This window comes from Nicotiana tabacum, chromosome 7 (assembly GCF_000715075.1).
Source record: "Nicotiana tabacum cultivar K326 chromosome 7, ASM71507v2, whole genome shotgun sequence".
Taxonomy (NCBI): Eukaryota; Viridiplantae; Streptophyta; class Magnoliopsida; order Solanales; family Solanaceae; genus Nicotiana; species Nicotiana tabacum.
Window position 1 is genome coordinate 27,099,931 of NC_134086.1, and position 26,448 is coordinate 27,126,378.

Genomic DNA, 26,448 nt, shown 5'->3' on the forward strand with positions numbered 1-26,448 from the left:
ATAATGTCAACCTCGTAAACTTTAATGAACAACTTAACATAGAGGTAGGAAAAAAATATAGCATAAACTATATCAATCCGGTAAAAAATATTGAAAAATAATAATTGAATGCGGGTCAATGAGCTAATTTTTAAATACCATCAATTTTGGGGACATTCGGCTAAGACCATCCCCATACAAGGCCATTCATGGCAATCACCCAAGATCCATTTGGGTAGGCCATATTCGTATAAAATTTTATTTTTTTTAATCTTCTTTTGGTGACCAAAATTAGTATTAGTATTACATCATGCACGATTATTTTCTGTATGAAGATAGTGTCCAAGACCACTTTTGTCCTCGAATAATTTATTTGGTACCTATTATCTATCGATGTTACAAATATCAAAAACTCTATTCGAAAAAAGAAAAAAAACATTACCTAATATTTTTCTGACAAGATATGAATAGTTGTCTCTCATGATCTGTTTCCACTCGAATGACTGTTAAGCTACATCTTTTAATATTTGCATACATTATTTTTAAAGAATAAACAGACTAGAACAACTAATAATTTAACCTTCAGCCAAAAATTTTGCTTCTTTTCTTCATTTATCTGTGATCCATCCTTGATTCCTTTTCCCAAGTTTTTTTTTAATTAAATAAATGAGACGAACAACTTTCTTACTTCACGAGTTATTATAATTAATAGGCAAAATGGCCTTCTGGCCACTTAAATTTGTGCTCAATTGTCAACCCGGTAAACAAACTTATAATTTTCCCATTTGAACACATTAACTTGACGAAATGAATACCAATAAACACATCTAACCGAGCATGTATATCAATTGCGCTAACATGTCAAACATGTCATATGCTAGACCATTTATTGCTTGACATTGTTATTTGTGGGTCCTATTTTTAAAATTAATTTATCAAAATTTCATTTTATTTTTTCCTTTCCTCTCCACTCACCTCCTCCTCCCCCCTCCCCCAGAAAAAAAAAACAGTGAGAGAAGATACTACCAGAAAAGTCTCCGACCAAACCCCAAATCCAAGAAATTAGCTAGTTTCCTTCATCCATATTCTACTTCTATTCTTATTTCTGTTAAATTCAATTAGGAATAGAATTTTTGACAAACAAAAAATCTCAATGGTTGTCATCTCCGGTTCGCCGACAACCAGTGAATGAGTTGTTGTTGTAACAACCCGACCAGTCGTTTTGAGCTTTTGCACTTCGCTCGCCAGTTCTCGGGCATTACTAGCCCCGTGTGATGTATTATGACTTATGTAAATCATCGGTTTTGGTTTTCAGGGTAATCAGAATGAATTTGGAAGAACAGTTCTCAGTTCGAAGCTTAAAATTTGAAAGGTTTGACAAAGTTTTGACTTGTTAGTATATGATCTCGGATTGGAATTTTTATGATTTGGTTAGATCCGTTAGGTGATTTGGGACTTAGGAGCATAATCGGAATGTGTTTTGGAGGTCCGGAGTAGATTTAGGCTTGACTTGGCGAAATTGGAATTTTGGCGTTTTCCGGTTGATAGGTGAGATTTTGATATAGGGGTCGGAATGGAATTCTGGAAGTTGGAGTAGGTCCGTTGTGTCATTTTGTGATGTGTGTGCAAAATTTCAGGTCATTCGGACGAGGTTTGATAGACTTTTTGATCGGAAGCGGAATTTGGAGGTTTTTGGAACCTTAGGCTTCAATCCGATGTCATTTGGTTGATTCGATGTTGTTTTAGGTATTTCGGAGATTGGTATAGGTGTGGATAGTGGAATATGACTTGATGGCGTGTTTGGTTGAGGTCCCGAGGGCCTCGAGATGGTTTTGGATGGTTGATGGAAGAGTTGGAGTTTGAGTGTAGCTGCAGATTTTCTGATTCTGTCATTTCCGCACCTGCGGATTGGGGACCGCAAGTGCGACGCCGCAGATGCGTATAAAGGACCGCAGATGCGGCCAAGGACGTGAAAGGCAAGAGCCGCAGATGCGAAGAGCTGAGCGCACCTGCGATGGCGCATGTGCGGCCATTTGACCGCAAATGCGGTTTTAGGCAGATAGGTGACTTCCGCATGTGCGACCCTTTGGACCGTAGGTGCGGTCGCGCAGGTGCGAGTTTGAGACCGTAGGTGCGGAATCCCTAGGCCAAAGCCATATAAGCTTGCCTTCGCGAATTTCAGCCATGTTCCACCATTTTTAAGTTGGATTGGGAGCTTTTTGGGAGATTTTGAAGAGAGATTAATGGGATAACGTTTAGAGGTAAGATTTTTGAATCTAATAATCGATCCTATGGCATTATTTTACTGATTAGGCTTGAAATTAATGGAAATTAAGGGCTTGGTATTGGAGACCTTAACTTGAGGATTTGAGGGGTTATTTGTGAGCGGATCTTGGTACTTTTAATATGAATGAACTCGTGGGGGAATAAGGACTCCATTCATGTAAATTTTGTCGGATTCCGAGACGTGGGCCCGGAGGTCGAGTTTGGTCAATTTCGGGTTTTTTGATGTAAATTGGTTATTTTCAAGTGGACTTTGTTTCATTAGCATATTTTGATGGTATAAATTTATTTTTGGTTAGATTTGGAGCATCCAGAGGCCGATTCGAGAGGCAAAGGTATCGCGGGCTAGAGTTTGGACCGGATAGAGGTAAGTAATGATTGTAAATGTCTGCCCTGAGGGTATGAACCCCCGGATTTCACATCGTTGTGCTACTTTGAGGTGACACACATGCTAGATGACGAGCGTGGAGTCGTGCACCGTTGGGATGGTGACTTAGTCCGCCCGTATGACTGTTAAACCGCATATTTAATTGAATACTGTTTGATATCATTGTGTTTTGGAAATTATTACCATGTTTTGAGTTGAATGCCATATTTGGGCTTTGTGCCAACTGTTTTGGACCCTTAGGAGATTCTTACTACTATTCCTCACTGTTTTGACTTCATATTTGTACTCAGTCATGCTGTATTCTACTATTTTCATAGCTCGACCATATTTGCTCCGTTTTGATATTTTAAATGATATTTTGGCCTGAACATCATGTTTTAGTATTGCCCGAGTGGCATGAGAGATTTCTGACTGAGTGAGGTTGATGGCCTGTGTTGTGAGGATACTGTGGGATCGGGCTACACGCCGCAATGGTGTTGTACTGATTCATGATTATGAGGCCAAGGGCTTTGATTTGTTACGCCACGAGGTGTCTTAATATGAGGCTGAGAGACTGTTTGATTATGCCACGAGATGGCTTGTTATTACGCTTGGGCCGTAAGGGGCCCCTCCCGGAGTTTGTACATCCCTAGTGAGCGCGGGTACCTAGTGTGAGTGATGTGATATAGCCTGAGGGGCTATTGTTGAGTGATATGTTAGAGCCGGAGGGGCTATTCTTGATCCATGTTTGCCCAAGGGGCGGTTCTTGATTTATGTTATGCCCAAGGGCTGATTGCGAGTGATTGTGAGGTAGCCCGAGGGGTTGGTTCTGTTGATATTATGCCTGAGGGGCGGTTTATGATACATGTTTTGCCCGAGGGGCTATTTACGTTTTCCATCATTTTTACTCACTGTTTTATCACTCGTTTGAAACTATAGAAAGTTGTTTTGAAAGGTTTTACTGAAACTGAGCATGATTTATGAAGTAAATGGTTTATGTACTGTGTTGGAAATATCCTGCATTTGTTGTAGCACTTTGACGTGGTTTACGTGTTTTCTTACTACTCAGCTTTCATTTACTCTTATTACTTACTGAGTTGGAGTACTCACATTACTCCATGTACCTTGTGTGCAGATTTAGGCGTTTTTGAACCCGGTTGCAGGTGTTGATTGCTCAGTGGCAGAGTCATCAAAGTTAGCGAGGTAGCTGCCCGACGTTCGCAGCACTGCTTTTCTCCCTCTTGTCTTCCTTAGACTGTATTTAGTACATTTTTAGACCTCTTGTTGTATTCGGGCCTTTGTAGATGCTCGTGACTTGTGACACTCCGATGTCGGACTTGTGTATTTATTCCGCACTGTTTATTTAGACTTACATTATGAGATACCTGATCAATTAAAGACTTAAAAATGATTGTTATTGATTAAATGGTTAATTCGAGAGTTGTGTCAGCTGACCTAGTTTCACGATAAGTGTCATCACGACCGGTTCGATTTTAGGGTCGTGACAATTGTCAAGGCGTAAAACCTGTAACTTATGTAAGTAGCCAAGCTCTGATTGGATTTCATCCGAAAAACTATTATTTTGGAGCTCAAGGACATGAAGAAAGCTCAAATTTCCAATGCTTGGTGAAAATGTACCTCTCAGTTTCAGAGAACTAAGATCCAAAACAGTGGCTCAATAAAAAATTTAAAAGATAATGAAAAAAATTGGATAAAAAATAGAATGGACTGATCGGAGATAATTTGGGAGGGGTTAATGGTGAAAAGAAGATGAGATGAGAGGCGAGCAGTGATGGGCGACGTTGGGGGTGCTGTTTCCCTTTTCTTTTTCATTTTTTTTTAAAATCAAATATTGTAAACACATTTTTTTTTGCGTGATTGGCACGATTTTGTCCATATTACCCATGTCACTGCCATATAAGCATAGTCAACGGTCAAAGTAATTTATTAATATTCATTCCGTTAAGTTAAGGTGTTCAAATGAGAAAATTGTAAGTTTATTTACCGGGTTGGCAATTGGGTACAAGTTTAAGTAGCAAGAAAACCATTTTGCCTAATTAATATGTTTATCTTTAGCTTAATGACATATATAAGTCTAAAGGTAGCTTTTTGCTTATCGAGTCGTCAACCAATAAAAATGATAAAGTTATAATTTACTAGTAGATACTCAAGAGTGTGACCTAATAATTAATGGATTTGATTGATAACCATAACGTCTTATGTTCAAATCTCAGTGGAGTCGGAAACAAATATTTCACATCTATCTAAGTTTTGATGAATAGAATCTATATATAAATATAAAGTTGGGAATGAAAAAGGTGATGTGGCATGTCTCTTTATCCATGAAACACATTTATTTTTTCTCTCATATTTTTTGCCATTCTTTCACCTCTTCTAACAGTCTTTACAAAGAGTCCAAACGTTTTCTTTTTTATTCCTAAATAACTACACATGAAATGCCTTATAGGCTTCATGTTCGAAGTTCACTTTCTAGTATTATTTGCCCATTTTTCTATATCTTAATTATTTGTCTTCTACATCTCAACAATGACCTCTTTTACTTTCTCACGTGAAAGTAATCAAATGAGTTCTAGAGCGTGGCCGCCACATATATGCAATTTCTCAACAATAACAAAGTCTCTCATTTTCGACCGAACAAGATATCTGCACTACTTAAAATTCATGGTGTTTGAATTTCTCAATTTGAAATAATAAAAGGTCATTAGGTGCAAATATCATTCACTGGTGAAATAAATCTTCCTGATATGCTACGGTATATTTATTTTTTGAAGACAATATTCATAATTCCTTGTTTTTTCCCCCATATTTTTTTTAACGTTTTTTACCATGTATACTTTAGTAATGCACAAAGGCAACCTACAAAAGATGGGTTGAAGATAATATAGCAATCAATGAGTTCAACTTTTAACATTGCTTATGCTAATGAAACAAAAATATGTTAGAATACATAACATGCATCTCCCATGAGTATTCCTTCCAATTTGAAGTTCCTTTTCCAGAGAGCTTATGCAACTAACTTCTGTTGAAGATCTAACTTAGCCGTTGACTTTATTTTCACAATCTTTTTACGGTACTAAATAAATTAATCGCCGTAAGAAGAGAAAAAGTAATTCTTCTTGAAACCTTCTGCTAGTTCTTTCAGCTTTATAATATATTGGTATACATCTTTTATCTTCAATTTTTTATTCCAATTCTATGATTCCTTCTGTCCTATTGGATCAACTTCTTGTAGTACAATAAACAATTTGATTTCTCAAGTAGGCATAATATTTTGAGATAAAATTTTCATTTAATTATTTGCACCGTATGAGTAAACTACTATTTTAAAGTTGGTTTCATGAAATTTCTTACCTACACTCCTTTCGTAGTTTTTATTCAAATTCTCCTACGATATTTCATTGATCAAAAGTTAAATTATTTTTAATATTTCTAGCTTTTGAATTTCTTCATGTTAAAGAATAATTTTTATTCCCTATTGATTTTTAGAATGTTTACCTTATTTTCATGTTAATGATTGATACTATATTTCATCTTAAATATTCCCAAATATTTTTTTGCCCCTCAAAGATTTTATTTTTTTGCCATTTACTTATCTCAATTTATATGTTTTTTGATAAATAGTACTACTACTAAGCTTTTGAATTCTCCATGTTAATGAACAGTTTTTATTCCCTATTGATGATTGATATAATCAACATAAACATAAGGTAAACATATTAAATATTCTCATATTTTTGTTGTCCCTCAAAATTTTATTTTATTTCCATTCACTTATTTTATCTTTATTCCTATTTATTTGTTTGTAACTGAGCAAATAATTAAATTGGAACTGCCACATTAAAATCATAAGTTCGAATTATTTGGTTAGATTTTTTGTAGTTCTTATGGAAAAGATAGTCAGTATCTTGAGATATATTGGTAGAAAATGCAATTCAGTTTATTATTTATTTTCCTTTCTGTTTGTTTTTTTACTTTTCTATTCATATTTTTATTTGAATATAAGAAAATTTGAGCAAAACAAAATATGTGACTATATGATAAATGAAATCAAGTAACTCTATATATGTATCAATGTATAAAAGATTTAAATAGAGATTCAAAAGTAAAAAATTCTTTAAATATTTTTTTTCTTATTTAACGATGAAAATTAAGTTCTTCTAAGCTCTACCTTTAATAAAAAAATGACTCTTCAATTTTATTGATATATATTCAATTTTGACTAATACATCATGGTAAGTATCTTTCATAACCGCGCGTAGCACGAGCAATTTGACTAGTCATCTTATATATATGTTGTTGTTGGGAGATACCAAATCGGTTTAATAAAAAAAAGTTTGTAGTAGTAATATTTCAAAACTTACCAGAAGGGTGAAAATTGAGAAAGGATTAAAGTCAAGAAGAGGCGGAGGCGGATCCGGGTCGGGTCGTGCTATATCCCATTATCATCTGAAACCCTCGAGCAAAAAATCTTCTTTTCGTTCCATCTCCCTCGCTCTCACTGTGCATCAGCTCCAGCTCCTTTCGTGCTCCTTAAACCCTAACTCCAGCTCTTTCTCTTTTTCCACAATGAACTGTTCAAGTAAGCTTCACTCCCTCTCTCTCTTTCTTTACTTCCATTTCCATGTATGCGTATTATTTATAATATAGTCCTTTTTATTGTCTCTGATCTATAATTTTTATTTTTTTGTATTAACTTTTCCGTACAGTTTCCGGCGAGGTGCCGGAGGATCCGGTGGTGTCGAAAAAGTCTGGACTCCTTTACGAGAAGCGTTTAATAGAAAGACACATCTCTGTGAGTTTCTATTTTTTATTTGAGCATTTGAATTATAAAAGCGGACAATATGAAAGAGTTTACGAATTAAGTACAGTTTTACTGGATACATATGTGCTATAGAGAGATATATGTAATTTGTGTTAAAGTGACTAGTAGTGTAAAGATTCTCTACACTGTCAGGAGTATTAACTTATATATGGTTACAGTATCAGTACAGATTCACAGGCTACAGCATGTTATTTTACCTTCCTTTGTAGGTTATGGATCTATGCTGTCTATGTTATGTACTATCCTTTGTAGGTTATCTATCCATGTTTGCTGTAAAAAGCTATCTGTAATTTGCGTTAAAGGGTCTAATAGTGTTAAAGGTTCTTGACATTGTTAGAGTATTAAGCTCATCTTTTAATGCTCTGTGTCAATGTGTATGCATTTTTATGACCGAGAAATCTGTATGTGGCCTTGTATACTCAGAGTACTTTCTTGCAATGGGGGTTCGGATATGGTCTGCCTCTCTACCCTTAAGACCAACCACCGCCTTCGAAACTAGGAGATAATTGGCCTGCCCCCTCTACCCTTTTCCACTAAATACCAGGCTTAGGTCATATGACATAGGGCTGAACCTGTCACAAGTCCCTCGATGTTTTGCCGCTCCAACCTTTGTATGCATTCTTTTTCTCGTGGTGTTTTTACTTATTTATGTGGTTCAGGTTGTGGTCAATCTTGAAAAAAGAAAGGATCCATTTCCGAGCTTGTGTCATGTAAACGTAGGAAGGAGAACATGGAAAATAACAATTGTGCCTCAACCTCAAGCTAGTTAGGGTCGGTTATATGAATCCTTTATATTTATTTTGTTCAACTTGGGTCAGTTTCATTAAAAAACTTAATAGTTTGTCCTTTGTATATTTTCTCCAGTACAAAATCTGAAACATTGGTCTCTCTCTCTTCCCCCCCCCCCCCCCCCCCCCAAAAAAAAAACAACCCAAAAGACCCCGCTTTATGTTCCTCCCCAAATGGGTTCTGTAATAGCTATTGGAAACTTAAGCGGTGCCAACTTAGGTTTCCCTGAAAAAATGAAAAGATTTTGATAAAGTGCATTAATTTTATTAAAGAAATCTGTACCAAGAAGGTACTGAATAAATTATAAAATTCAGTACTTGATCAGAACCTTCACAAAACAGAGTCTAACAAGTCCATGAAATCAGAAACACTAAATACACTTTCTCCTCTAAGCCAACAGATCAAGTTCTAGAGGCATATAAATTTTACAATTTCATTCAGTTCCTTATTTCTGTCAAAACATTTTTGGTTCCTCTCCTGCCATCCTGTCCAGATGATACACATGGTATTAGCTCCCAAGTGTTCTTCAGTCATGTCTTTACCCTTTGTCCTTGCCAACAGTGTAGTAATTCCTTAAAGCTTTGTGGCATTACCCAATGAACACCAAATATATTTAGAAATAAGCAGCAACCTGCCCAAAAACATGTTGATTGCAATGTATCAACAGATGATTAACAGTTTCTGCACAGCATTCACACAAAACACATCTATTACCTAAACTGAATCCTTTTTTCTGAGCAAGCTTCATAAGCAGCAACCCACCCGAGACATGCAGCTTTGGTTGGGGCGTTAGTTTTCCACAATAGTTTCAAGGGCCAAAATGTCTCCAAATCAAGTTACTGATTTTGTAACCATTCATAACCAGATTTCACCATATATATCCCATATTATCTGCACGGCAAACCTGAGTGTCTTCTTTGTTTCTTCAATATTTATTGTCTGCACTATCAACCAGCCCCCAATCTTTACACTTTCTCCTAAGCTGAAAATTCCAACAGTTTTGCATAAAGCAGTCAGCCATCAGGCATTCTTGATTCATTACAGACTATAAATGACAGGAATTTGATCCTTTAACCGTCCTTCTTCAGGCCATCTATCAGTCCATAGTTTGATTTTCCTTCCATTGACCACTTCTAGTTTAATATTATTCTTAAACTCTCCCCCATAAACCTGCTATTTGTTTCGATATGGCCACTCTATAAGAGTTGTTCACAGGCTTAGGATCTCAGAATCCTTCCCTTCCATACGTAAGATTAATAACTGCCTTCCATATAGCATATTGTTATCATTCCATCTCCATAACCACTTATAGAGGAAAATAGATTGACTAGAAAGATTAGCATTCAATCATTCATTTTGCTTGATTGTGTGAGAATTTTTCATAGTTCTTTGGAGGGAGAATGTTAGCATCTTTTTTGGATAAAGTTATATATCTTTTCCTCCGGCTAAATGCTGCATTTTCTCAAGTTTATATGTGTATCTTTTTGGTTGGTACAGGATTATGGTAAATGTCCTGTTACCGGAGAGCCATTGACGGCAGATGACATTATCCCTGTTAAAACTGGCAAGGTAATACTATTTTGAAATTTATAATGTAATATGCTTCTAGTTTTTCTCAGTATTAGCTTTAGGGTATGATCTTAATTGGGTTTACATCGTGGAGCTCATTAATATTGGTACTTATTGCAGATAGTGAAACCCCGACCTGTACAGGCTGCTAGCATCCCTGGGATGTTGGGAATGTTTCAAATAGTACGTGCTTTTGATCCTTGATTTTCTGCTTCCCATTTCTAAGGTTTGTTTGCGACATAAATTAATATGTAATGCAGAGGAACTTGACTACTCAGTTATCATATTGTGAAGTTATGTCTCTTCATCATCCTTTGAAATAGTATTAAGTGCTTCTGCGAAGATTATTTACCTTTGAGTGTTCTGTTCGAAAATTAAAAAGGTTTTGTCATGATATGCCCCATATCTCTCAAAATGCTCCTTTTTATTTAAACGGATTGCTTAAGTATTTGTTTAGTTCATTGTTCAATTAGAAGAGAGGCGTGCAACCCAGGTTAAAATCATCATCTTGAAATTTATGATCTTAGCTAAGTTAGTTCATGAAGCTTTCAAATAAAGCTTTTGACATCATTAGATATGATGTGCCAAATTCAGCAGGATGATTTCTGTTTGTTTATCATATAGTGTTTTTATCACTTGATCCTTTACGTGTGGTGACTACTAAACTAATTACCATTTATCTTGAAGCAAGTGTCTGTTACATTTGATGCTTCTGTAGTCTTAATTTTCTTTTGTCTCGTAGGAATGGGATGGTCTGATGCTGTCAAATTTTGCGTTGGAACAACAATTACATACTGCAAGGCAAGAGCTGAGTCATGCTTTATATCAGGTGAAGGAAGTGGCCTGCTTACTTTTAAGTAGCTAGAACTCTTTATTCTGGAGAGTTTATCCTTTAAATTGTCTTTTAAAACATAGGATCAATGATTGTTTCTTTTTGGAACTTTTAAGGTCTTACTTAGGCAGGATGGACATTAAGGCAGCCTCAGATACTATTGATGAAAGAGGAGAGAGGATGTACATGTTGTGAATTCAGTAATCTAGGTGTTACAAAACATGAGTAATACTTGAATGGATGTTTCCATATAAGATGATCTTGTATATGAGATATCAAAAAGACCTACTCCACTGGTTTTACAGATTATGCATACAGCAAATAGTTGAAGCCATTCAACATCAGAATGAGCATCTAAAATAATATTCGCTGCAGTTCCATAGAGACATAAAATAGAACAAAATATCTAGATTTAGTTATAATTTCGTCTCTTTTCCTTTGCAATTTAGGGCTTAATTGGCTAAAGAGTTTGAAGCTAACTTATCCAAAAAATAAAAATAAAAAAAATATAAAATAAAGGGTCCGAAGGTTTGCCCCTGGTAAAGACCCATTTATACTATTAGGTATTTTATTTTGTACAGTGGAAAATATATAAATGAAGGGAAAATAATGACTCACTGGTAGCCATAAGTGATGAGTGTGATATGAGATATCCAGTGGATGAAACTAGCACACAAATTTATAATTAATAGAGTGTAAACAGCAGTGTGAGGATTAATGTATTTCGTATTTGTTGACGTTAGGGCTTAATTAAGTTGGAATCTCTTTTGTGCAAGTTTTTCCATTATAACAAGTCATGTATTTTTTCGAGTTTTCTATCTTGTATAACGGGCAAAAAATATTCTTTTATGGTAAAACCCAACACTCTCAAACTGCCAACCTAGGAGCTCAACAGTGGGCCCTTCTCACTTTTGCTCCATTTGTGACTCAAACTCCAGCCTTATCTTGGAGGGGGGGGGTGTTCCTTACGACCAAGCTTTCTCTCTCTCTCTTTTGTCACAATGGAAAAAGATTTTTAAGCACATCAAAGAAATAAGTAGTGTCATATTGTCTTTAAAGTGACATGAGTTTTTTTGGTGTATGCCATAAGTTCTTAGAAATAGGCACAAGCAAGAGTGGAAGGGGTAGCCCATCTATTCGATTCGAGCTATAGAGAAAGGCCCAATTAGACCAAGGATCAGATAGTCAACTGAGTTTCAGTTTAAAAAAGGGATAGAATCTCACTAGAACGATGTTCAGTCCAAATCGGGTGGAAGTGAGCGGTTTAGTGGCTTGGGGGAGTCCATTGCATCAATAGTATAGTGACTGATTGGGCTCAAGGACCCTTTTAGCAAACCAGGAATATAGTTAACAAAGAGGTACCTGTACTTGTGTCGGTTGGAGTCACAATTGAGTACGAATTAGCATCCTAAGATTTGATACTGTTCCTTCTTGTGCCAATAATCAGGTTCTAGATTCACTGTACAATTTCCATTTTTGTCATATTCTCTGTTTGACGACAGTGGTGTCTTGGCTAGTTTGCGCGTTTGCTACCTCCCACCAGCACAAGATACTGAGTAACTATCCCCACCAAGACTTAGACAGATGGGAAGAAGCCACCTAGTGTTTTTCTCCTGTCTTTCAAATCCAAATTTCGGTCTTCTCAATCTCCGAAATTGACATCTGGATAATTTTCTCCTGCTTATCTCCCCCTAGATTCTTCTAGTAGCTGCTTCTCAGTATTACAGTTTTCTGCGTGCTTCCCCTGGTACATCGCTTGCGAATTTTATGTATTGTCTTGGCAGCATGATGCTGCCTGCAGAGTAATTGCCAGGCTGAAAAAGGAAAGGGATGAGGCAAGGGGGTTACTTGCCCAGGCCGAAAGACAAATACCCATGGCAGCCACTACAGCAGTTGGTGCTACTGCTTTAAGCAATGGGAAAAGAGGTAGTTAATTTTTATGCTTTGCACGTGTCTCAACCATCTTCTTTTTCCCTTACTTGTGATTCTTGTTATCAACTTGTATCAATAGCTGCCGAGGATGAGGAGATGGGTCCTGATGGCAAGAAAATTCGCCCTGGAATATCAAACTCTGTCATTGAGACTCTTACGGAATGTAATGCTGCTCTTTCACAACAAAGGAAAAAACGACAGGTAATATCTGCTACACACATTTGGAGGGTTTTTTAAGTAGGATTGTGGGTATCCTTTGTTACTTTCCCCTCATTCTCTTCTGATATTGCATCCCTCTTTTTTTAAATGATGCAAGTAGTTACTATATGAGCTTTTTCCTTGCTGCTGTTCTCCCAGTTAGAAGCAAAATGATTATTTCACTTTTTCTTTCCGACTTAGATACCGGCAACACTGGCCTCTGTGGATGCTCTGGAAAGATATACCCAACTGAATAGTTATCCTCTTCACAAAACCAACAAACCTGGCATTTTGTCTTTGGATATTCATTATCCTAAGGTAAGTTCTTTTTTCTGTTTTTCCCCTTGATTTGTATTTAACTATTATTAACAAGGGAAATACCGCTAAAATCAGTTACTTGGACTTGGGTATGGTTACTTATTCAATGTGGGCGTGTGAATTCGTAACCCGTAATTGCACTTCCTGCTAAGTATTAGTATAAAGAGATTGTGTGAAGTACTGACGGCCAAGTCACACGCGTTTCACACTTATGTTTCCTTCGAGGATCCGTGAAACATATACTAAAATACATTCCCATTTAACTTTCACAATAAGGCTGCGTACGATAGACCCTTGTGGTCCGGCCCTTCCCCGGACCTCGCGCATAGCGGGAGCTTAGTGCACCGAGCTGCTCTAGTAGCTAATACGAGTCATTTTTTATTCAAACTTCTGCTTTTAGTACAGTTGCATAAAGTTAATGGCTTTTGCATATATGGCCTTCACGTTGAAAGTTGTCTTTTTGTATATATGGCCTTCACGTTGAAAGTTGTCTTTTTGCTGCATAGATATTGCGTGCTTATCCAGATAAACGTGATAAAATAGTTACTTGTGTTAAGGCACAAGTGGTTTTACAGTACTAGGTTCTTATGGCTATGGATTTGGAAGGTGAGTTAGTAAGTTAGATCTAGAGCCTGCTCATATATCTGCATTATCACATTAGTGCAAAACCAAGGAATAACTTATTGTCATCAAGAGGTTCTCTTTAAAAGATGAAAGTTTTGATTCATGAGAAAGTCAAATGTTGCAGAGATTCGATGGTTTGTACCACTTAATTATTATGCTTCCTTGTTTTCTTGGCATGTTTATGGTTAAACTTCTTTCAGTTCTAATTTCTAATTTGTGTTCTGTCAGGACTTAATTGCTACTGGTGGTGTTGATTCAAATGCTGTGGTCTTCGATCGTCCTTCAGGACAAATCATATCAACACTAAGTGGTCATTCAAAGAGGGTCTGTCATCTTATTGACATTTCTTTTTCTTACTATTACTTGATAATTCCTTAGCTGTGTTTGCTTAGCAAAATTTCTGGCTTAGTATATTCTGCCTTTTTAGGTTACCAGTGTAAAATTTGCGTCTGAGGGTGAACTAGTGGTCTCTGGCTCAGCAGATAAGGTAAACCTGATTGTTTCTCTTTAGTCAAATTGAACATGCACTTATCGTTCAATAGTATGCCTTCATCTTCTCTTGTCTTATTGAAGCTTATACTTTCCTTAGTATGTTCTCCCCTTCTATGGTAGGTTATGTGCTACTTGTTAGGAATAACTGGAAAGGGTTCACTTGTAAAGAATATCTAAATATGAGGTCACTGATATTAGATGTCACAGTATGGAGTTTCTTTAAATGTTGCCACCATATTTACTCTTTGATATGTTTCCAAGAATAGAATGGATAAGAAAAAAGAAAAGGATTAGTTTGATTGAACATGTGTTTTTATTGATTGTTTTGTCCTTTCAGTTCTAGCCTCTAGGTTCTGAGCTGGTTAGTAGTAGGATTTGGAAATTCTTTATATGACAGAACAACTTTAGAGTCAAATGTTTTTCTCATTTCTGATGGGTTTGGCACCTCAGCTAAGTAGTAAAAATATAAACATTAACACTGTTGTTGCTTAATGCACAGTTGCATGACTAGCCTCAGTGGCATTCTTCCGTCGATGTTTTACTTAACTGTAGTTGAGTTTTGCAGACAGTTCGTGTGTGGCAAAGTTCTGAAAATGGGAACTATGACTGTAGGCATGTCTTGAAAGATCATACAGCAGAGGTAATTTCATATTAACATCTCATTGATCAATACTGAAAGTTCTGATATCGAATTACCTTCTTATTATTTAGGGACAAAATGCTGGTAATACTCCTGCTTGATTGTACAAAACTTAATATTTTGGAAAACAAGCTAATTAGCTTTTCAGTGGTGATCCTTAATCTCGGTGCCCCTTTTAGTATTCCGTCTTTTTGGATATTTTGTTTCTAGGATTAGATATGCGAATTGTGGAAGAGATCATTAAGAAGTGAAAGATGGAGATGGAACTAATCTATTTGTACTAGTGCTTTACTGTACTAGAAAATTGTAGTTTTCTATATTTACTGTTATATATTTAGAGTAGGTTATTTGTTCATGCAAAGTACATAATATGTTTTTGATCTGAAATTACTTGGGGAGTATTTCTGTTGTCGTATCAAAGAGAAATAAAGTATTTCTCTTGTCCTTGGAGTTGTGTTTGCCTTGTGGTAAACTTCGTTCTTCTGTTCCCCGACTATCTTCATAGTGAGCTTCCACCTCTTGAATGACTACCTGCAAGTCTTTTTTTTCTTCCACATTTGCTTTAAGGAACAGTTAAAAAGAAGAAGAAGAAGTAAAATACATTATTGGGGAATAAGGGGGCGAGTGGGATATTTCAAGTGGAAATCAATGTTATGTTGGCCCTACTGTATAATATAAGTCCTCCAGACCCGTGAAATTGCCTTCACCCTTTACATTTTTATGGTACTTCATTTTTTAAGTTGTGGCTTTCATTAACTGGATTTAGTGCATTTTCTAACCGTCTAATTAGATATATACATCTACGAATGATTACAGGTGCAAGCTGTCACTGTCCATGCGACCAATAACTATTTTGTGACTGCTTCTCTTGATAGCACATGGTGCTTTTATGATCTTGCTTCTGGCTTATGCCTTGCACAGGTTTCTTTTTCCTCTGGCCTCTCATTCTCAAAAAGCAATGTATAGTTGTCTAGAGTCATCATCTTTTCAATTTATAGACTTGTTAAAAAAGTTCAAATTCTAATGCAGGTGGCAGATGCTACAGAATCTGAGGGCTACACATCCGCAGCTTTCCACCCTGATGGTCTGATCCTTGGAACAGGGACCTCAGGGTCTCTGGTTAAGATATGGGATGTAAAAAGTCAGGTCTGTTGCCTCAAAGGCAGCGAATACTCTTGTCCTTCCTCTTCTTCATTCCAAGTAGTCTTACTTTGTGTGTGTCTCTGTTTTTCTGGTGCTTCTCTTCAGGCAAATGTTGCAAGATTTGATGGCCATGTTGGGTCTGTAACTGCTATTTCCTTTTCAGAAAATGGTTACTTCTTAGCAGTGAGTATTCTAATACTGAATTAAACTTTTGAAACCCTCCTTTCATCAGCTTAAAGCGGTTTATGATTGAACTTGTGACCAATGTTTCCTTTCTGTGTTGATCATCAGACTGCTGCTCATGATGGTGTTAAACTTTGGGATTTACGCAAATTGAAGAATTTCCGAAATTTCTCTCTTTACGATGAAAATACACCGACTCAATCAGGTATAACCTAACAGCATTCTACTGAAGCAAAAAAGTGAAGCCATGTTACAGAAGCTTTGGTAGTTCGTAAACAAAGATATTTTTCGTAAACAAAGATATTTAGTGTTTGCATTGAGCATTTGTTGAAGGCCAAGGATTTGTTTCATGAATGAAGTACTGTATATTTAAGCATACTAGCTTAGGACTCTGCTGTTTTTGAGAAATTTCCGTTTTATAGTCTGGAAGCGTTCCCATCAATGAGTTATAGTATTTTTTTGAGTATACTATCTCAGGCTTTATAGTCTTGTAGCTTTGTAAATCAATAGTCTACTTCAGAGCTTTTCATTTTTTACACTGCGTTGGCATACAGTTTACCACACTGGTTCCTTTCAGGTAGTGTTATACCAAGTCTATCCTTCCATCTTTCTTGATGTTTTTAATTATTTATCATAAATTCATCTACTATAACAATTTTATACACATCTAAGATTATCTAACGTTGCTGCTTCTCCTTTTACTCGCAGTGCAATTTGACCATAGTGGAAGTTATCTTGCCTTAGGAGGCTCAGATATACGGTAAGGCACCTGCACAAATATTGGGACTGGATAGCTCTCTGATTCAGTGATTCAATGTTCTCATTTTTCTCTAACTAAAAAGTAGTTCTCCTTTTTGAGTCTCTAAAGACTTCGGCATAGCTCAATGAAAGAAGAAGTAGAAACCAAGACACTTTGGATTGTTTGTCATTATACTTTTGATTATCATTATTCTCATTGCCACTATGTTTCCCTTGTCAAATGATTCTTGGAGCTTTCTTTTGGTCAAGTAGAGTTAAATGTCATTTCTGTCTGTGCTGAATCAGAGTTTTCCAAGTCGCCAGTGTTAAGGCTGAATGGAATCACATCAAAACCCTCCCCGACTTATCAGGCACAGGTATAATCTTCCTCTCGTTTTCTAGATGGATTTTTGACTATTTCTGTTGCATGTGTTTATAAAGGTAATAATAGTCATTGCTGTCATCTAATGCAGGTAAAGCAACATGTCTGAAATTTGGTCCAGATGCAAAATACATAGCTGTCGGATCTATGGACCGTAATTTAAGAATATTTGGGCTGCCTGGCGAGGATCAAATGGAGAGTTAGGCTCATTTCTAGCATGAAAGCAAACAGTCAACGCCACAGCTTCGCATCTGCTGAGACCACTGTATTATCTCTAGGGGAGGAGGTTGAGGGTCCCGTTTTAATATGTAATTCTTCTGGTTTTTGCTAGATCTTTGGGTGGTCTGGCAAATAGACATACCACCAACTTGGGATAATATCCAAAGTGCAGAGTTTATTTGGTAGTCTCAATACCATCCTTGGGTAGTCTATTGTATCATTGTTGTAACCATTGCCTATCTCTGAATGGAAACGATCAGTTACAGTACATTGAGATGTCAAGTTAGTAGCTAAAGCAGATATTGCATTTATTTATGTTTTCCGACCGGGCCATTCAAGTTACCAATTTATCTAATACGCTTTTTACCTGATTTTCACCAATGTTAACCAGTACTGATTCGAATTCTCTGTTGTGTTAGTTGTGGCAGGTTTCTGAGAAGCATGAACTTTTTTTCATCTTTTTACGTTTGTCAAGGAAATATTATGTCTGCGAGTAGGTCATGGATGTCAAGGATTACTAAGCCCCCGTTTGGCCATAAAATTGGTGAGTTTTTTTTAAAATTTTGTTTTCAAATATCTATTCATAGTTTTTATTTATTTTTGGCAGATTTTGAAAATAAATTTTCAAATCCCAAAAACAACACTAGAGTAGTTTTTAAATTTCTTAAACTTTACTCATAGAATTTTAAATTCTTTTAAATGTATGTGCAAACGTAATTTCAACTTTCAAAAATTATTTTTTATCTCATCTTCAAAAATTCATTTTTTTCAAATTTCATTCAAACGCTAGCTAAGAAACAACAAATAACTGTTCAGAACTTCGATTAAATACTGCTGACAAGGCTTTCATATTGGTCGTACTTGCAATTTTTTTATTCCATTGGATACCCGCTATTCTCCACCGGCATAGTACCACGTAACTTTGCCTATCAAAACTTTGGTAAAAGGGAAGAGATTATCTAAGTTGTCTCTACTAGGATTTAAACTTCAAAGTTTTTACCTACTTCATTAACCGCTTGATTAAACGTTACTTCATTAACCGCTAGATTACATTGACTATGTTTGCGAGGTAGACTCCCCACTTTTTTAGGTTTTGGTTTGGACTCTTGACACCTTTGTAAACTTATAACAAGTTCTCAAATCTACTTGTAACAAAATGCACAATGTAAAATGCTGAATCAATATTCAGAAAAAATAATAATAACGACTAGAAAGCCTCCACTGGCTGGAAGGATAAAGAATGTGCTAAATATAGAAGGATAAAGAATTACCTATATGCATATCAACCCACAATTGCTAAAATCACACTAGGCTACAACAAGCCCATGTACAACAGGAAGCCTCCAGGATTATAAGAGAGAACTGCTTCATGGACATGAAAGAATAAATAACTGTACTCCCAAGATATAGCTATGAAATAAATTCATGCTTCGGATGTGGTGAGGTAACGGGATGCGTGTGTAAAACCCCATAGCTGCATCAAGAAGAAAAATAAAATGTCAGATTGGTAATAGAACGTCGAAGAATTTATACAAATATGTCATCAGTTTGATACCAAATATGCAACGTCCCAGTCCTAGAATACATTTCTAGCAAATTTGAACCAACTTATCACAAAGCCATGCGATAATATCAACTGACTTAAGCTACAATCTTTTATTTGAGCACAATATTATTTGGATTTCTGCAAACACACCGTAAATTTGAAATAACTATATAAATAATCTGTTTTCCTACAATTATTTATCGTTGTTTCCCTTATGATATGACCCTCAAAAATCAAATGGGAGCAATACACAATTTATTCTTTTTCTTATTTTTCGCTGATATGTGCTTTTTCACATTAGTTAAAACTTAACCTCCTAGAGTTGTGGTTCTCAAAATTGAAGCAATTAAGAATAGCCCATTATCGTTCAATCAGTCAATCAACGATGTCTCAGTCCCAAAGTAATCCTTTATATCTATTTCGCTATATTGCTATATTTTGGGTCCATTTCGTTTCAGTATTGGTAAATAATGTATTCTTAAATGCAAGTTAGCAGTTCTCAAAATCTCACATTTATACCTACACTGATATGCAAACCAAACGAAAAATACTAATCGCAAACATCATACATGATGTAAGTAAAATAACAACAAACAGCTAAGCATTAATCCTTATCAAAGCAGACAAGGAATTTCTCCTTTCTTTGACAGAGAACTATAGGAAGCATTGATATACAGAAGTACTAGATGAAGAACGTATATGCATTTAAAAACAGATGACATGTGGATACGAATCTCCATGTTTATACTTGTAGAGACGACAAGTGCACAAGTGCGCTCCCTCCCTCCCTCCCTCCCTCTATATCTCATCATCTGGAATCTCGATGTTTATACTCGTAGAGACGACAAGCGCTCGAGTGCTCCCTCTCTCTCTCGGTAAAACGTCGAACGTCATATAGTTCTTTGAAACTAAATTGAAAGTCATACCTCTAGAATAATTAATGGGCACAAAGACAAAAGGATAAGAAGAAAATTACCTCAACATTCCTCAGTTCAAACTCTTGATCATGTGCCAAGAATGAGTTCCCAAATGTTTCACAAGGTCCACTACTGCCAAATAACCTTCACAGAAAATTGCAAATAAAAAAGGAAGAAATTTGCAAGCAACATTGTATAGGGCAAGGCAGAGAAACTCACAAATCACCATCCAAGCTTAAAGCAAAATTTCCACCTCCTCCAAGTGCGAGGACGTCATTCAAACACAAGTAAAAATATCTATTGGCACCTAGTGCAAAAATAACAATGGGTTAGCTAATGTCTACACCATTTCATGGATTACTTCAGATCAGAATCCTTGGGATTTTCTACAAACTATATACAGTGACTTGGCTCATGTATCAAAATGGGTATACAAAGCTCATCTTTTATGTTAAGTTCCCATCGACAAGCTTTGACGTGGACTGAGCAAGAAGATTTATCAGACAAATGCTTAACAGAAACATGATCAGTCTCACTAGGATATTGAAATTTATGTTATTTTATTTTGTATTTGGTGGTCTGGTAGTTGCAACATATGTTAGAGCAATTTAGCTAAGTTGCGTGGACTTTCCAAAAATGCTGCCGCACCCGTGTCGGATCCTCCAAAATTGCACTGCTTTTGGAAGATCCGACACACACCCGGCAACAATTTTGGAGAGTCCGGGCAACATAGTAATTTAGATAAAGGAACAAAGCTAAGTAGCATAGGAACTCATTTTGAATTAACTCTTACTCCTCTCTCCAAACAAAAAGAAGCAAGAAAAAAGAGAGAAACCAAAAAAATATCATACGTAGAGATTGGAAGAATCTCAGCAAGGGTCACAATAAAGGATTGTGCCAGGCTTTCTACTACGGGTAGCATCTTAATTTGCTGATAATTTTCACAAAGGATTAGACTTCTAAGATATGTTTATCACCTCAGTTTGCCAGTGGCAGTACACAGTAGCTACTAAGAACCAGCAGTCATTTTTCATCAGAGAGAATAACTATGTTGAACGGAGGAAACTAGGTCCCTGGTAAGAAAGTAACAGTGCAGCATAATAACTTGAAGGTGCAACATAATAAAACTTTGTAAAGTTTGACGCATGTCTTTGACATGCATCTATGATGCTGTGCTTGGTTTGGGTTAAAAGAATAGAGAGGAAAGGGTTGCTTCTCACGTTCAAACACTAGCGAAGGCAAACACACTAGGTGATTTCTTCCCATCTGTCCAAGCCTTGGTGAACAGAGTCACCCGGTACCTGTGCAGCTGTGCTGGGTACTCCGTGAAATTAGTTGAGGTGCATGCAAGCTGGCCCGGAGACAACCGTTACAAAAAATTATGGCCTCTATCTCCAACCATCAAGGAAAACTTTCCCCAGACAAGTCATGAGGGACTAAATAACGATATAATGGAACAATGGAACAGCTCGAAGAGCCTTTCCATATGTAATGTTTAAACAAATTCGCTTATGTATTTAATGGTGATGGCTCATAGTTAATTCAAGACTGCAGTTTCTCTTAAATATAAATTTTCAATAACTGGTTTTGTAAAACTGATATTGTAACAAACCTTTGAACAATTTCCTTACCTGTTGGTCTAAATAACCTTGGTTCACCATATAGAGTTGTGAATACAAATGTTTGATTTGTTCCCTGACACAATAATACAGTAATTACATTAGAATTGAAAACAAAACCAAAACTAGGTGAGGACTAAAAAAGCAGATATTGGCAATTGCTTTTTAATCCGTCATTTAGAGTTAAGGGGTTCTGAAACCACATTCTTGCACCAAGTCGATTACCAAGAGTAATACAAACTGGTGTTTTTCTTTTTGAAAATACTGCATCATTATATTTTATCAGTAAAGAAAATTAAACACTGCATGTGATTGCATTATTACTTGGTACTTCCTCTTTGCAGTAGGCCTCAATGGTGCCTCAAGCAACCCACCAAATACAGCACCCTGCTTATCACCAGTAATCTGAGACCAACGTTATTAAGAAAATTGAGTTTCAGAAGAGATCCTTTAAAAATTGCTAATGAGTTGGGAGCGCATGCACAGCAAAAATTTATAGTAATTTAGGTGAAAATACCAGCAAGCAAGGACCAGAAAGATCGGCACTCTTCCGAATAAGAGTACGAAGTGATATACCATGTCTGGCCGTGCTGCCCTTCATGCAAATGAACAAAAATAGATGTTAATACTCAGGCTACCAAAGTTGCAATAGACGTTACAGTGAAACTATTTTAAGGTCAAGATTACCTATATAACAAGACCCATTGACAACCTTTCGCTATATTAGGAAGGGAAGACTGGAAAAAATCATATAAATCTGGAGTGATGAAAACAGAATCAGTGGTTAGATATGCCATGGACTGCTCAAAACTGTGTCTATCCGGAGCATCTTCAAAAGTTTCAGAACCACTCGCAATGCTACTTGCGGAATTAGGCTCTCCATTATCCCTGTCTGTATTTACTGTTCCCTTCTTTACACAAAGTGAAGTCCTGTTGCAGCCATTTTCACTTTCTTCTGGATAAACGTCTGGTATCTCTTTGTAATCATCGTGATCCTCAAAATCATCCAGAGGTTTATCGCGCCACGAGAAACTTTTACTTCTCCATGTAAAAGAATGTGATTGAAGTGGTTTGACATCATCTCGATATCTTATATTCTCAGAATATGTCGATGGGAGAAGGAAAGAAAGGATAGATGTTACAGATTTTCCTTCCTTAGTATACGGCCTGGCCTAAACACAGAGAGAGGTAATGTTACAAATTATATGCACTGCATAGAACAACAAATCTCCTATTGCAGAAGGGAAACACAATGTAGAGCTTCTAATTTTGCTCAAATAAACAAATATCCAAAATTACAAAAAGAATAGAATCAGAACAATGTAGCATGAGTAATTCACTCTTCCAGCAGGAAATGCAAACTCTATATGTTATGATATAATTCTATTACATGTAGCAGCTGACAAATGCTGCTCAATTTAGCGGTAAACTGCTATAAAAAAACTTGAGATTGAACATCCAGTGTCTTTCTTGTTAACTTTTGTTCTCATAAATAGAACAAGTGCTTCATATTTCGCAACCACAAAATAAACAGCCATGAAACAACTAACTGAATCTTTCGACTTTGTTTAAAGTTGTCATTTTTTTCCCTTTCTTCTCTTTTTCAGTTACTCAATTCACTTCATGTACAACTTCCTTGATATATAGTTTTCATCATTTTTCTATATTTCTTTTTTCAGTTACCTATTTCATCATATAAAGTTGTAATCTTTTTTCTTTTTTTCTTTTTTCCAGTTACCCATTTCATAGTCAAGTAAATTCCTTAAACATCATATAAAGTTTTCATCTTTATTTCTTTTTCTTATTTTTTTCAGCCAACCAATCCAGTTCATGCACAAACTAATCAGCCCAACTGACAGATCACCAAAACCATGGGCGGATGCACGCGGAGCCATATGGGTGCTCTAGCACCCATTGCTTTTGGTGCGGAACCAATGTTTTATGTAAACAATTATTATTAAATTAACAAATAATTTTAGTCAGCACCCAGGAACAAAATAAGCAGGTGGGTGCTTTGGTTAGAAAGTGCACTTGAGTGATCTCTAGATGGAACAGTCGCAGAATCGAATCTTTGAAAATATTTTTTCCATTTTGATATTAATAACCCCTTCAGTACTTTTATTCCTCTTTTAATTTTATTTGCTTCATTTTAATTTTTCTTCTCTCTTTCTGTTTTCTTCCCCAATATCGTGGCCCATTCGGCTCCAAAAATGAATGGTCTTTTTCATATTTTTCTTTTCCTTTTAAGTGCCTTTGCTTTTTTAATTTCTTTCCCCCAAACCCCATCAAACCTAAGCTGACGAAACTCCATCTTTTGCGATTGTAGAAGGAAATTGGTAATATTGTTTAAACTTTTTGTAATTAATTAAAAATATTCAATTTATGTTCAATCTAAAGCTAATAGTTTTGCACTGAAGGTTAATCCTGAAAATAAACGTAAAATAAGCAAAAAATGATATTTGTTAGCTTATTGTGTATTTAAAAAATGAAAATAGCAAGGGATAACCGTGGATAAATTAAATCTTTTAACTATAATATTAATTTTAGTATATTTGTTAAATATTTTTACCATCGTGGGATAAGACGTAGTTGTGCACTTATATGTTGTGACCGTAACCAGAGGTGGATCCAGGATTTAAACTCTATGGGTTTAACTGTTAAGGTTTTTTGCACTGAACTCATTATATATATTTTTAAAGTTATGGGTTCATATCCACTATTTTTGCAATTTTATTGAATGTTTATATATAAATTTTTACTATACGTAAAAAGTTATGGGTTCAATTGAAACCGTCGGTAGAATACTACATCCGCCTCTGACCGTAACAAGTGTAGATAAAGAGGCGGAGCACCCACGACTACAAGATCCTGGATCCGCCGCTGACCAAAACTTAACACTACCACCAACTCAATTACACATATAATGGTGAATAAAAAAAATAAACTTTAGCTCCACATAAAGATCAAAGACGAAAATGCATAACCCAAAATCACACAAGATTAATTCAACAGTTTAAATTCTAAGAAAGAGAAAGAGGAAAAAGAACCTGAGTTTGTTGATCAACAGATTTAGAAGGGGAAGCTGAAAATAGACTTGAAAGTTTCTCAGAAACTGTATCTTTTATAGAATGCATAGCTCTTTTTTTTCCTTTGTTTTATCCTCTAACCCAATTTAGAACCTTTAAAATTGAGAACAAAAACTGGGATTTGAAGGGTTAATTTCAGAAACCCAAATGCAGAAATTTGTTGAAAAGGACAATGTGAAAGGAAAAGGGGGTGTTTTTCTTGGGTTGCATTTGGATTTTTGGGATCTTGTTGGGGTGATCTGAGGAGAATGTGCACAACACCGACGGCTTGTAGTAACAGCTGAAAAATTAGAACAAAAAAGTTTCTTTTTTTGTTAAAATTCTTTTCAAATAATTTAGGGTCAATTTTCACCATTTTTCGGTTTTTAAATTTTGGACACGTAATTAGCTAATAATCAAATATGACTTGACTTTTTACGGTAAGGACATGATAATCCCAACTATTAATGGAAAACATGTAGTATAAATCAAATTTAACTCTTTGTTCGTTAGAAAATAAGAAAGCTGTCTAATTTAGAATTTTAGACAAGGATATTTTGATCTTGACGCAGTACCGACATTTTTTTTTCTCTTACTTTGACTAGTTGGTGGGGTAAAGTAGAGGGGGAAACTATTTTTTTCTTTTGAAGGGAAAAACATGATTACGGAATATAATTTTATAAATTGGTCATCTATTTCTAAACATAATTTTCGTTTGTGAACTATTTTTTTTAAGGTCTAGAATTTCCCCATTTCTTTAATTTTTTTTTATTTCTTTTTGTCTCCTCCTTTTTAATTGAAGAATTTTTTCAAATTCCCAGAAATGAAAAATATGAACTTTGTGAAACATAAGTGTCAACAACTCATACTATGATTATTCCCATTTTGAGGCAACGTATAGTTTGGTTTGATAAACTATTATCTAATAATTATATACATATGATTGAACAGAACAAAAGTAATTGATTATCTAAGTAAATGTCTTCAAGATTTATCTTTATGAGAATTGGACGGAAAAATTAGAGATGACTGTTTTATATTTTACCTATGCCTTTATTTGAGATGTAAATAAAAACAAGGTAGTTATCAATTCTGAAAATATTTATCGAATAACCATATAATGATATCAATAACATATATGGTTCAACAAAATACATTTAAAATCAGGTAAATACTCCAAGCACAAACAAGTCTTCCTAGTGGATATTATTAATTTGTAGTAGTTGTTTGACCAAAAAGTGTTGAGTGTTTTAGTTAAACCAATTAATCGCGTTAATCAGCATGTTTACACTCAATAAATGATCATAAATGCAATAACATAAATATGCAATAAACATAGATAATAGCAATAAAGATAATACGAAAGAATATACCACCCAATTATTGTAAGACTTGGGTGATTCTTGGACTTGGATGGTTATGTAATCTCACGATCTCGTGAACAAAGAGTAAATAATGTCTGCTTGTATAAGATAATCAATGAACAAGACAACTTTTGTATATTCTCTCAAAGTCAACCTTTTACAGAGTGTTTTTCTCATAAAATGAAGATCCCCTCTTTTGTCTAGCTCTTCCTATTTATAAGGGATATTTCCAGAAAATCCTAAAAAGTACAAAATAAGGAATATCTTAAGGAATATTCCTCGTGTCCATATCTAAATTTATCCTACTATTATTTCTTCACTTCAACTGCTCGTCCTCGACAACAGTCCTCTCGAGGATGGCTTCACGCTATTACGCCGTGGTCGACCCCGTCCTTGGTCCCGTTTA

The 26,448-nt window shown here is 35.7% G+C and overlaps 2 protein-coding genes across 2 annotated transcripts; one reads left to right on the forward strand and one right to left on the reverse strand.

Annotated features, from left to right (window-relative positions):
* The first annotated feature begins 6,966 nt into the window (after positions 1 to 6,966).
* LOC107775142 (pre-mRNA-processing factor 19 homolog 1-like) lies at positions 6,967 to 17,846 on the forward strand. The gene is made up of 18 exons (XM_016594828.2): positions 6,967 to 7,229; positions 7,357 to 7,442; positions 9,759 to 9,830; positions 9,951 to 10,013; positions 10,573 to 10,659; positions 12,447 to 12,588; positions 12,674 to 12,795; positions 12,994 to 13,110; positions 13,963 to 14,058; positions 14,162 to 14,221; positions 14,792 to 14,866; positions 15,683 to 15,787; positions 15,896 to 16,012; positions 16,115 to 16,192; positions 16,301 to 16,397; positions 16,901 to 16,952; positions 17,237 to 17,307; positions 17,404 to 17,846. The coding sequence occupies exons 1-18, from the start codon at positions 7,217 to 7,219 to the stop codon at positions 17,514 to 17,516; spliced, it is 1,566 nt and encodes a 521-aa protein (XP_016450314.1). The 5' UTR covers positions 6,967 to 7,216; the 3' UTR covers positions 17,517 to 17,846.
* Positions 17,847 to 18,698: 852 nt separating this feature from the next.
* On the reverse strand, positions 18,699 to 24,881 carry LOC107775141 (oxidation resistance protein 1). The gene is made up of 8 exons (XM_016594827.2): positions 24,661 to 24,881; positions 22,301 to 22,785; positions 22,131 to 22,203; positions 21,938 to 22,018; positions 21,626 to 21,689; positions 20,214 to 20,301; positions 20,054 to 20,138; positions 18,699 to 19,005 (listed from the first exon to the last, which is right to left on the reverse strand). Exons 1-8 carry the CDS (start codon positions 24,745 to 24,747, stop codon positions 18,955 to 18,957), a joined length of 1,014 nt encoding a protein of 337 aa, XP_016450313.1. The 5' UTR covers positions 24,748 to 24,881; the 3' UTR covers positions 18,699 to 18,954.
* Between the last annotated feature and the right edge of the window lie 1,567 nt (positions 24,882 to 26,448).